The sequence below is a fragment of the Lactuca sativa genome, chromosome 5, assembly GCF_002870075.4.
Source record: "Lactuca sativa cultivar Salinas chromosome 5, Lsat_Salinas_v11, whole genome shotgun sequence".
Classification (NCBI taxonomy): Eukaryota; Viridiplantae; Streptophyta; class Magnoliopsida; order Asterales; family Asteraceae; genus Lactuca; species Lactuca sativa.
Genome location: NC_056627.2, coordinates 97,812,656 through 97,825,119, shown reverse-complemented (window position 1 = coordinate 97,825,119; position 12,464 = coordinate 97,812,656). Strand labels below are relative to the sequence as shown.

General features: G+C 33.7%; 1 protein-coding gene across 2 annotated transcripts; it reads right to left on the bottom strand.

Annotated features, from left to right (window-relative positions):
• Nucleotides 1-6,829: 6,829 nt before the first annotated feature.
• Nucleotides 6,830-10,119, bottom strand: LOC111880182 (L-2-hydroxyglutarate dehydrogenase, mitochondrial). Of its 2 annotated transcripts, none has more exons than XM_023876588.3 (5): nucleotides 9,563-10,119; nucleotides 9,134-9,415; nucleotides 8,618-9,054; nucleotides 7,397-7,556; nucleotides 6,830-7,091 (listed from the first exon to the last, which is right to left on the bottom strand). In XM_023876588.3, exons 1-5 carry the CDS (start codon nucleotides 9,839-9,841, stop codon nucleotides 6,975-6,977), a joined length of 1,275 nt encoding a protein of 424 aa, XP_023732356.1. In that variant the 5' UTR covers nucleotides 9,842-10,119; the 3' UTR covers nucleotides 6,830-6,974. The 2 variants fall into 2 exon arrangements, with proteins under 2 accessions (XP_023732356.1, XP_023732357.1); XM_023876589.3 differs by having other exon boundaries at nucleotides 9,134-9,422; nucleotides 9,563-9,731.
• Nucleotides 10,120-12,464: the final 2,345 nt, after the last annotated feature.

The following is a 12,464-nucleotide window of genomic DNA, read 5'->3' as shown; positions in this document are numbered from 1 at the left end:
TGATAGAGGGAGAAGCGATCGTTGAGACTTGAGAGAACTAGGAAGGAACAAAACTTGTAAAATCGAGACTTGCCACTTGTGTGATTGAGATTGAGACTTGGAGAAGGGTTATGCACTTACGTCCGAGCTAGGATTTTGATGATCGAATCGAAGTGATCTTTCTTTCATTCTTTGCGTCTTACGTAGTTATGGGAAAGGGACCGTCGAAGCCTCAAAGCAAAGCCTATTAAATTGAATTTTTTAAGCATGTCCAACCAGTTCTAACCCGGTAAAACCGGACCGAACCGGGAAAAAAACCGGACCAATTTTGATAAAATCTTACAACCGAGAACCGGCCCGGGGGTCCAAAAAATTGGTCCGTTCCACCAATCTAAATGCTCACTCTTACATGCAATTCCTGGAGATCCTTAGCCTATCACTAGCATGATGTTCTAACATATCACAATATCCAAGAACAATGTGGTAATTTAGGGTCAACTTACTGGCTCCGACTGATCGTACACATCACATCCTCTTTTGGTTATTTTGAAAGTAACTTTGAAAGTTATTTTTAAAACCCTTACTTTGAAAATCATTTTTAAAACCCTTTCTCCTTAGTTTGAGACTAGATTCACACAAGTGTTCCTCATATTCACTTAAACCAAGTCTCTGATACCAACTTGTAACATCCCAAAAATTTCAACAAATTTCAACTTTTCAAAACAACTCATTTATTAAAAAAGTGTTTACAAAAAAATTGTTTCCAGAACATGGTTTAAAAATCAAAATCTACCAAAATCCAATCTGTGGTCAAACCAAGGATGTGTAAGCACAAAGCTTAGTGAGTTCTCCAAAATACCAACACACAATCAAACAACATATACAACAAGCATGCTCAAATACTTAAGACTGGTCCAATCAGACTCGGGCTAGAATATCAAGTATGTCTACGATGGGCCAAGTCATCCCCGAGATGGAATACCCTCGTACCATAAGCGTTTTGGTCCAATCAAACATCATGTTGGAATAGCAAACATGTCGGGTCCATTTAACCATCAAGTTGGAATACCCCAGGCCTATTAACTGACGCACAAAGCAGTCTAGTGTCACCACAATCCATAATATCATATCGGGTCCAATCAACCATCGGGTTGGAATATCCCAGGCCCAGTCAACCCTTGGCTTGGAATGCCAATACATAAATGGGTCCATTCATCCTCGGGATGGAATACCCTCAAGCCCTCAGTACGAGTCTGACATACCACCTGGTCCTCAGCTCGTTTCTATAATGCACCTGGGTTTGTTGGCTACAACACGAAGCAATACAACCTCAACCCAACACAAAATGCCAACATATAACAGATAAACATATAAATAGTCTACAGGAAGATAGGCAAATCTATAGATCACTAAACATAACATCATCATATAAACCAGGATATCGATCTACCAGATCACTACTAAATAATAGCATGGATAACAGAATATCGAAACCAAAGGGATGGTCTTTGTGCCTTCGACTCGTAAGTATAGTGAGGAAGACTCACCTCGCATAACTACATCATATAGACGATCTCTGGCTGTTGGCTGACAGATCTCAAATTGCCAACATCAAGATAACACCCCATCAATAGTTGATCCCACGAATAATCTCTGACGGCAGATCCGCTAAAATCCACGCACTATCAAATACCATGATGGCAATCCATTAAGGCCCAAATATGGCCCAATTTTCCAAATTAGGCCTAATTCCTTTTATGGGCCATTACCCAAGAAAGTCCAACAAATCACAACAGCCCAACCATAAAAATATCCAGATGGCCTAACATGGACCAACACAACCAAACCCAAACCAAAGACCAAAACGCAAAAATCCCAAGTCTACCGAGTACGCGGGGCATACTTAGCCTGTGCGCTCAGAGTACAACATGAGAGGCTTGTACGCGTAACGTACATACTTGTACGCCTAATGTACTCACCAGCCATGGCCACTTTCCTAAATTCATCACTTAATCCATTAAGATTTGGATCCAATCTCAGATCTGACTTTCCCAAGGTGGTTAATCACATAAAGTTGCAACTTTATGTGCATTTGTGGCTAAATGGGACTCTAAAGCTCAAAAGAGCTTAATACATGACTTAATACATGCAAGGAACCAAAAACACCATAAAGTTTTCACCTTTATGCCCAAAGAACCCATGATATATCTACATCTATAATTTCAAGCCTTAAAAACGACTTTAACTCCCAATGATCACCAACCAAAAGGGTCAAAATGACCAAAAAAATGAAGCATGAAGAAGATCCATGAAATGAAAAGGCAAGTTTTGGACTTTATACCTCCCAAGTTACCAAAAAGAGATGCAAATGTTGGATCTCAAAGATTTCCTTCAAAGAATAACTCTTCAAGCTTCTCTTTCTTCTTCTAGATCCACAAAATGAACACCAATTTCTCACCAAAGGTTCAAACACACAACAATGGAGGCTAAGACTCCTTTTTTAGGGGTTTGGGGCTTCAGATGCTGAAAAGGAGGCCAACCCTAAGGAATAAGGATGCTTAAATAGGGTACACATGATTAAAATTTTAGGGTTTAGACACTCCTCGTACGCCCAACATACTCCTCGTACGCTCAAGGTATGAGGCCGAAGCTTCACGACCAAGTCTGCTGACTACACTTAGCGTACGCCAAGGTATGTCTCGCGTAAGTGCCCTTGCACGAGGACACCCTGCGTACTCCTTATGTATGCCCCACGTACTAAGGTTTTTCCCAAAAACCCTAATTTCTTCCGAATGCCATAACTTTTTCATTCTAGGTCCGTTTCCGACGAACTTTATATCCACAAAAAGGTGATGAGAAGCCCTACAGTTCTGGAAACCCATCAAAGCCTTAAAACTCCCCAAATAAAACACAAAATTCGGAAAGGAACGAGTTAACAAATTACAATTATGCCCTTGGGTTCTAAAACACCATCGAACATTCAGATCACTTAAACTTTAACACCCTCATCCAAAAAGGGCCAAATCCTTTCTTTCCCAAGCTCCCAAGCCTTATGATAACTGATGATTGGGTCGCACCCCGAAAATGAAGCGATGTGAAACTGGGTATTACATGAAAAAAATCCTAATCGTTTAGGGGTTATTATTTTTTGGTTCAAGGTGGTTGTCAAGGTTGTTGATATGTTGTTTGGGTATGACTACAAAATAGGAATCCTAGTTGGATTCTACTTATCCGCTCGATTTGCTAGAGCGAGGAAATCAAAGACTATGAGATTTTGTAATCTTTAAACCCCCATATGGTTAGTCTTAGTTGCATTAGATCTAGTTGAACACGTGACACATCAAATAAAAAGGGTCCAAACAAAAATGTTGTTCTATAATTTATGATGATTTATGATTTGGGAATCAAACATGTTCATACATTCTAGGATAAGTGCTAGTGTGAGCCATTAATTATATCCATAGAGGATCGACCATTATGATGTATGATGATAGTAAGCACTTTATAGATAATCCTTACTACGAAGAAGTGGGATAGCTACCCCTTGTGTGGTGTTCATGTGACGGTTCATGAATACCTAGTCTATGATGTGGACTTGGGATATGTTAATTTGGAATATGTTCCTTCTTACTTACTCCCCACTACTTGTGTTTGGAATACGCTCCTTCATAACTATAAGGTGTATGTGAAATACACTAATTCATACTCAACCTTCCAACCATCAAATTTGTGTGATTGGACTTCTTGAGATGAATTTAGATTTTAGTATTGTTGCATGTTGCATAACACTAATGTTGTTACTTGCTTGATCTATTTACTGAACTAAGTTGATATTTGATTTTTACTTAACTAACAAATGTTAATTTAAGGTTGTTGGTTTTTTAAGAGTTGATTTGAGGACCATAAACCCTTAAACTTAATTTGGATCATTAAATCCCAACTTATTTGAAATGTTCTTATTAAACTTGATTTTGGTCATTAAATCCCAACTTATTTGAAATGATTTTATTAAAATTGATTTGGGTTATTAATCCCTAACTTATTTGAAATGGTTATATTCAACTTTGGGCCAATAAATTACCATATGTTTGAAATAGTTTTTGATAAGATTTGGGTCATAAAACCCTTATATATTTTGGAAATGATTTTAAAATGGTTTTTCAAAGGTGGATTCTGGTAAGTTAAATTCTTATCTTCTTTCCAAATGAATCCACCTTGACTATTCTTATTAAGCAAATCCATTGTCTAACTTATTTGACATATGCTCGGGTTAAAGGTAAAGTCAAGAAGTAGAAGACCTTAGGTTGGATTTTGAGAAGATAAGAACTTGTGTGGTGAGCTTGAACAAGTGTTTTGATATGTTTATTGTTAACAACCTTGCTATTTTCAAACTTAATTATAAGTTTTAAGTGAATTGAGACTATATTTTTCCTCAACTATTTATGATGAAACTTTTTCAAAGGTATAACTGATTTCTTAACTACATTTTCAAATAGAAGCTAGCAAGGGGTATTATAATTTGGTATCAGAGCATGAGATTAAGTGAACTAGGTACTTGGACTAGTGCTTAGACTTAAACTAAAGGTGCTCTAGTGGAAAATTAAAAATCTTAAGGAAGTTGGCGTTGGAATGAGAAATAAGAATTTACATGTTTAGGTTTCTAAATGTTCAATTATTATATTATAACTAATATTTAAATTACTTAGAATGGTAAACATAAGAAGTCATACCCCTAATGTGAAAACTAATGAAGAGGAAGTTAATAAGGAGTTGTACCCGAACCAAATATGTTGGAACATATTCAAGCTTTCATGGTGATATGATGGCCAAGCAAAAATAGGAATTTTTGGGAAAGATGCAAGAGACGATGGAAGAACATGAAATTCGTCTTTGAAATGAAGCACAAAGAGCATATGGAGAACCATTTGAACCAAAAGTGCGCGGAGGAAACTATAATGTTTTAGTTGGAAGCATGGAGAATAGCATTCCACCGACTGTTTTTATTATTGTTCATATGATTGTCTTAAAAGCTATGATGAAGATTATTAGTTCAATGAATGTATTTTTCCCTCTTTAATGCATATAATAGAAGCTTAATCATTTCTTTTATTTTTTTTATCTGTATAGTTTCTTGAGAAAAATAAAATAGAAGTTGAATTTGTTTTTTTCAATGATAAAAAAAGAGGTAGACTTTAGAATATGTCATTAATATTAAATTTTATTATTGTTCTTATGGTTGCTTAAAAGCTATGATGAAGACTATTAGTTTAAAATGAATATATTTATCTTTTTGTAATGCTAGTAATAGAAGTTTGATTTTTCCTTTTACTTCTTATTTGTATAGTTTCTTGTAATAAGAAAATAGATGTTGAATTTTTTTGTTCCATTGATCTTAAATCACATTAATTTGTTTTTTAAAAATAATAACCTCTATTATTATTCTACTTTTAAAACTAAATGTTTAACTTCAACAAAATATTCAAAATTTATTAGTTTAGATATGTTGTTGTATATCATAAATTTTGAATTAATGATAAAAACTTTCCAAAGAATAACAAATGTTAAAAATGACATTAAATTAAAAATTATATTGTTAGATTAAAAACAAAACCAATGTTAAATATTTGAAATAATCATAATGATGGAAATTAAAAATATGAGCAAATAAGTTATTTTCAAATTATTTAACTATAACAATAGTCACACATATAAAGGGTTTTATGAGGAAAAATCTCATTATTTTGGGAAAATTTTTGATAAAGTCTTAAAAAAAGTTTTAACAAAAAAATCCTAGTATTTTGAGAAAATTACATAATTTGTCATTTGTTGTTCAAATATAAAAAATGATCTTTTTGTTAACTTGGGCAAAATATTAAATAACCAGAACTTTTTGTTAAAAAAACTTTTAGTACTTTATTAAAAATTTTCCCAAAATAATGAGATTTTTCTACATTAATTCCCAAATATTAATAATAAACCAAATATTATTTTTAATTTTATTTACACACAACCAATGATAGATGCCATTAGGGATATGCTTCGGGCCGGAACCAACCCGAACCCGAATAACACAAAACCCAAATAGGATGAAAAGTTGGAACCAAAACCCATACCGATTATACTAATACGTGACCGGTTCAGTTCGGATAATATGGGTTTTGGTTCGGTTAGTAACCCAAAATGACCGAAATAATATGTACACTATGCTTTTGAACCGAAATGACTCGAATAACCCAAATAAACCGAAAAACTGAAAAATCTGGTCATAAACCATAAGAAAATACTATATCTAGTTCAAGAAAAAAATATATATTATTAAACGTTTTCGGTCTGGGTTTCTAGAACCGAATTAGGTGTTTTTTTGGGTAAACCGGCCCGAATTACCCGAAACCCGAATTGGAATACATACCCAAGGACCGACCCGAATAACTTATTCGATCCTAATTCAGGTGGGGTCGGGTTTCGGTTCCGGTTCAAGTATTCGGTCCAAAAACACATCCCTAGAAGCCATTGAGACGATATAGGTTTAATATCTAAGTTTATTAACATATCAATAGTCAAATCAAACACTAATTAAAAAGTTTATATTCAATTTTTTTCACATACAACCTGCTACTAAAAACGATTGAGATTGTATATGGTTTTTCAAAAAAATAGTTTTTTTGATTACCCGATTTGAAAAATGGATAAAGATACACAAAAACACAACATACTTAATTTAGACACTAAACTAATAATTTGTTATTCTAATAATACTTCATTGGCTTAATCAATAAAAATAATAGTTCAGTGGCTAAATAAATAAAATGACGAAAGTACTTTTCGGTATTTTGACTTGATATCAAAACCAGATAATCGAAAAAAAAGTTTTTATTAAATGGTGAAAAAGGTATAATGTTTGGTCATTACATAAAAATAGTTAATCGACTAAACCAATAAAATGATGTGTTTTTCTGTATTTTTTCCAATAAAAATGTAAAAATTAGAACAGAAACTTAGAATCTTGATAGCTTGGCTGCAACATGCTCAGCAATTGCCATACTTGATGTTAGACCAGGAGACTCGATCCCAAAGAGGTTTACAAGTCCCGGTATCCCATGACCCTCCTCCCCCTACACAACAGCGTTTGGATTAAATTTCATAATTTAAGAAAAAAAAATTAAAGTACAATTTTATAACTAAATATATTTTTCAAAAAAAAAAAACTGTAAGTAGAATGATGTAATGGTAAGAAATATACATACGATGCTATACTACACAAATAAATGAAAGTAGGTTGTTGTTTCTTGCATTTAGCCGTTAATGTTTTATAACTGAGAGTATGTAATGTAAGTACTGATATATGGTATTTAATGATTCGTATATAAGTTGAAATATTTTGTTTATATGTTAAATTGAAAAGGAATTAAATAAGAACCTGAATGATAAAATCAGAAAATGCGTCTCCTGGGCCAGCAATTTTTGGTCTGATGCCAGCATAAGCAGGTTGCAGGGACGCGTCATTTAAAGAAGGGTAGTACCGCCTAATCGCCGGATAGAATTTGTTGGCGCGGTCAGCACATACCGTGTAGTCAAAACTGAATTTTAATAAAAAATAATTTATTAGAAAAAACAAATACTAGTAGGTAAAAAGATTATAAAGGACATAACACGACAAGACAGACAGTTATTGGAGTCGACTGAACTGAACTGAGACTAAGACTGATGTGCAAAAGACAAAAATTGAAACATTCCACATTAAGTTACTGACATTTTACAAATTTTTCTGCATTTATTTTTTCTTTTATTTCCCAAATATGTCTGTCATTTTTTTTCTTACATTTTTGTCAAATATTTTTTAAATATTATTTATCCTGACAACACTTAATTGGAAAAAAGAGAAACATGGTTTGGTAAGCTATATATGGGTGTTTGTTTTTTACTTAAGGGTTAATCTCATAGAAGACCTTATAATTTGTGTTTTTTTCTGGATTAAGACTTCAACTTTTTTTTTTTCATGAAAAAGACCTTGCATTTTTTCATCTTTTTTGACCTAGCTCTTTTTTAGTCATTTTTCTCTAAAAAATGTTGTAAAATGTGAGTCTTTTTTCAAGTAAAACTAAAAAAATTGAGGATTTATTTGGAAACATTTAGAAGGTTGAGGGGTTTTTTTTCGGAAAAAAGACAAAGTTGAGGTTTTTTTTGGAAAAAATGAAAAAATATAACGTTTTTTCATGAAAAAAATAAAGACGAGGTTTAATCCAAAACAAACACAAAACATAAGGTCTTTCATGAGATTAACCCTTTACTTAATGAAAAAAAAATGTCCTCATAAAGAAAATCGCAAAAAACAAGAGTTTCCCTATTTACATATTTTCCCTTTTTTTTTATCCAATTTCACCAAGTGTGCCATCACTTTTTCTATTACTTTTTAAACATCAGTTATCCAAACAACACTTAATGAGGAAAAAAAATCTAGTAAACTGAGCTACAAATGGGTATTGTATTTTGACTTAATGCAAAAAGAACGACTTAAAGAGACTTTACTCCATTAACTCCAAACCTTTTACAAATTTTCCCTCATTTTTTTTCCTAAATATTTTTTAACATCATTTATCCAAACAACACCTAATCAGAAACAAAAGTAGCATAACCTTACTTGTTTTGCATACTTGAGATATCATCTATATCACTAAGCCATTCAACATCAGGGCCAAATTTGACATTTCCATCAAGATCCAAAGTAACATGAACCCCAAGACCACCATCTTCAGGTATAGGATAAATCAAATGTTTAAATGGCGAAACTGTAATATTCGATAAAGAAAAATAACATCCACGTGCATAATAAGATTGAGGAATCACTCCATGATTTATGCCATTAAAACGCCTTGCAAGAGCTGTAGAAGTCAACCCTGCAGCGTTGACTACAAGTTTAGGGAGAAGTATAATATCCGGGTTCCCTTGAGACTTTGAATCCAAGTTTTTTAAAGATTTGGTCTCAGAAATGTGGAGATTAATTTGATTTCCTTCCATATGAGCACCAATCACAGTTGAGTTGTAAGAAAAAATTGTTCCATGAGTTTCTGCTTCACCCTAAATGCAAGAAATAACAACGTACTTTTATTTATATGAGAAGGGCATTTACGTCTTTTGTAAAAAGTTGGAGTCATACCATTAGTGAGAGCATTAAGGAATGTGAATCGATTATTCCTGAAGTTGGAGACCATAAAGCTTTCAGGCATTGCAACTCAGGCTCCAATTTCATTGCATCAGATCCCTTCATCATTCTTAGCCCTTCAACTCCATTTTCATTCCCACGATTCAAAAGATAATTCAACTTTGGAAGCTCTTCATGTCCACAAGCTACTATTAGCTTCCCAATTTGCTTATGTGGAATCCCATGTTCCTTGCAGTATTCATATAGTAACCTTCTTCCTCTAACACAAAAACGAGCCTGCAAACTATTTTGGAATCAGGAACAGAAGAAAGGCGTTATGGAAAGGCTAAAATGAACGGCTTGCACATCTAGAACTACTGAATTGAGTGTTGAAACATTGAGAGATTGAAGGAGGAAGTAAATGAAGGAAGAAAAGAGAGAAACCTTGAGAGAATTGGGAGGGTAATAGATTCCGCCATGAATGACTTCGCTATTACGCGAACTGCTACCGGTGCCGAAAGTGGAAGCGGATTCGATCACTAAAACATTTCTATTATGATTCAAACACAATTCTCTGGCTACAGCTATTCCCACAACACCTGCCCCTATCACCACACAATCCGTCTTCTCCTTCTGAATTCCTGCTGCTGCTGAAGAGCTAAACTTCTTACGCATTGATGGTATTTGTGCCAAATTCCTCGATAACTTCTTCAATTTCATCATGGGCTTTAAATTAATTAGAAAAAGAAACCGCGATTTCCTTGAATGGATCTAGCGAAACAAGAAGCAATTGCATATCCCTCTTTTTGATCGTCCCACTCAACACATAACACAAAATTATAGAAAATGAATACAATTCATTCGCATACCCGATCAAGCGAAACAAGAAGCAATTGCAGTCGGTTTTGATTGAATGTTTAACTTGAAAGCAGAGATCCTGGAATCGGCGCGCCCAATTATAACAGGGTTTTTGTAAAAGTTTTTGCTCAAGGTATAATATGTTAATCGAGTAAAATGTAAATTACAAAATTTTCCCCTAAACTTCTTGAGATATGTCAAAAGTTTTACGTTTAGTGAAGATGTCCCATTAATTACATAAATGGCACTTAAAGTTGATTTTGTTTCAAGCTTCGTCACTAACCGTTAGAGTGTTGTCGTTGAGTCTCATAACATACTACCAAACCTTTCATCTCTCTTCATTTGGCAATATTTCAAAACAAAGTAATATTACAAAGTTTTAAAGTGAAGAAAAAGAGAGAGAAAGAAAAAATATATATAGAAATAAAAAGTTATTGATCTTTACATCAAAAGGCTCAAGATTTAGATGAAATTGTTAAGTTGGGTACGAAAACATGAAAAGATTTGGGGATTTAAGGTAGACAAACCTTTAGAATAAAAGAGAGGTCTTTAATCCTTCAAGGAAGTGGAAAAAAAAAAAGAGGCGTCAATCAAGGTTGTAGAAGACAATGCCAAGGTAGATGTTGACACCAAAGAGAAAGAAGACAAGTTGGAAACTGAAGCGAATGAAAGGGTAGCTAAAGAGGAAATATATATTTAGATTTTATGAGAAAGAAAATAATCATTTGGCTAGGCAACAACCTGTATCTCTATTAACCCTATCATACAAACTGGTGGTGGGGAACAAAAAGACACTACAGAGGAAATAGGTGAAAACATAAAACTATCTGCACGTGAAGAGAAACTTATGGGGTCTGATAGAACCATGAATTTTCCTATGCATCCTGAGGGCGTACATATTTTTCTCTATGATGAAGAATCATAATCGCTTCATGCCAACAAAGAAAAGTCATTAAAAGCCACATCTTCGCCTACTCAAACAAAGTCGAATAAGAAGAAATCATTTGGTCTTATCGGAATCACCTCTACCTTCGAGGTCCATTACTCAACAAATCCTCGAAGAAGTCTCATCTTCCCTCTACCAGAGTCAAAACACCTACTCCAACTTTGTCACTAAATAATTTAACCCAGAGGAGACTTAGGCTCCTGATTGTCCACCATATCAATGTTGGATCAAAATGCTCAAGAATCATTTTAGAATGATGTTTGCCCATAACCTATGATATTATAGGGTCACAACTTTAATAAGTTGTCACTTATTGAATATTTATTAATAATTTGATTATTATAAATAAATTCAACTTTTATAATTAATTAGGAAATAATTATTATTTTATGAAAATAATATGTTAATAGATTAGGGACTGCTTATTAAATAATAGGCTATCATTTAATAAGTCGTGTACAAGTTTTTGGACCTTTTGGAGTTCACTAGATATAAACTTGTACATATAAGAAAAAAAATACTTGTTTAATTGAAAACATCACATCTCTCCCCTTTTCTATCATAGTCGTATGTTGTAATGGGTATGGGAGGTTGCTTGCTAACCTCCCTCTTACAAACTTTATGCCTCTTAACTCCATTCCTTTGACTTGTGCAAGGGTATTGACTCTAGATTTCATGAAGTAGTATATAAAGAGGGTGTGGCTTTTATTTAGAAATCTAGTCATGAATCTATTTCTCTTTTCCCTTACAAGAACCGTAGGTTCTTCTTCCCCCTCATCTTATTCTTGTCATTTGAAGCTAGTGAAGATTTGGTGCTTAGAAGTGCTTCTCCATAGTACTTAATTGTGGTAAGTGATTAAAGTCTTAAGTAGTACTTCATATAAGATAAGAACTAGCATTCTTGGTGTCACACCCCGACCGTGGCGGCAGAATATGACTGGCTATGCGACTTAGTTCATGGATCAAAAGCAATATACATCACAAGTTACAACAATAACAGCACAACAATTACATTCCAATTTAGGGTTTGAATAAAAAGTTCATACAAATAATGATAATAAGTTCATGATTTTGCCTTAACAAGTAGGCCAATATGACAAAAACTGGATAAAACTAGGTTACCTGAAATCCATGAACATTCCTTCTACTAAAAGTCCGTTCAATGATCTCTTGATAATACATGTAGTTTGTGGGTCAACACAAAGGTTGGTGAGAGTTACAGGTTTTCTACTAACCGCATTAATCATACTTTTAAAAAGTCTGAAAAGTATTTCCTTTGTAGTTTAAACCATGTTTGATAAAGAGATAAATCATAAGTAAGATGGTAAGTATTTCTAAGATGCCTTCTGCTTGGTCGTTGCCATTTCTACTGTATAAGCCTTATTAAGTTTGTGGGATTTATGGTTTAGCATTCTTGTAGACTTATGGTCAATGAAGCTCCTATCAACACTAGAATCAAATAGCATAGAATCATAAGTATTGTTGATTTGGAAACATACTAGTAACCACTTTAGTCATAAAAATACATGTATGAGTTGTATG

Coding starts and splice junctions, on each gene's coding strand:
- LOC111880182 (XM_023876588.3), bottom strand. CDS start 9,841: ATGATGAAATTGAAGAAGTTATCGAGGAATTTGGCACAAATACCATCA. Junction 9,416..9,562: donor ACCCTCCCAATTCTCTCAAG/GTTTCTCTCTTT, acceptor AATAGTTTGCAG/GCTCGTTTTTGTGTTAGAGG. Junction 9,055..9,133: donor CCTTAATGCTCTCACTAATG/GTATGACTCCAA, acceptor TCTTGCATTTAG/GGTGAAGCAGAAACTCATGG.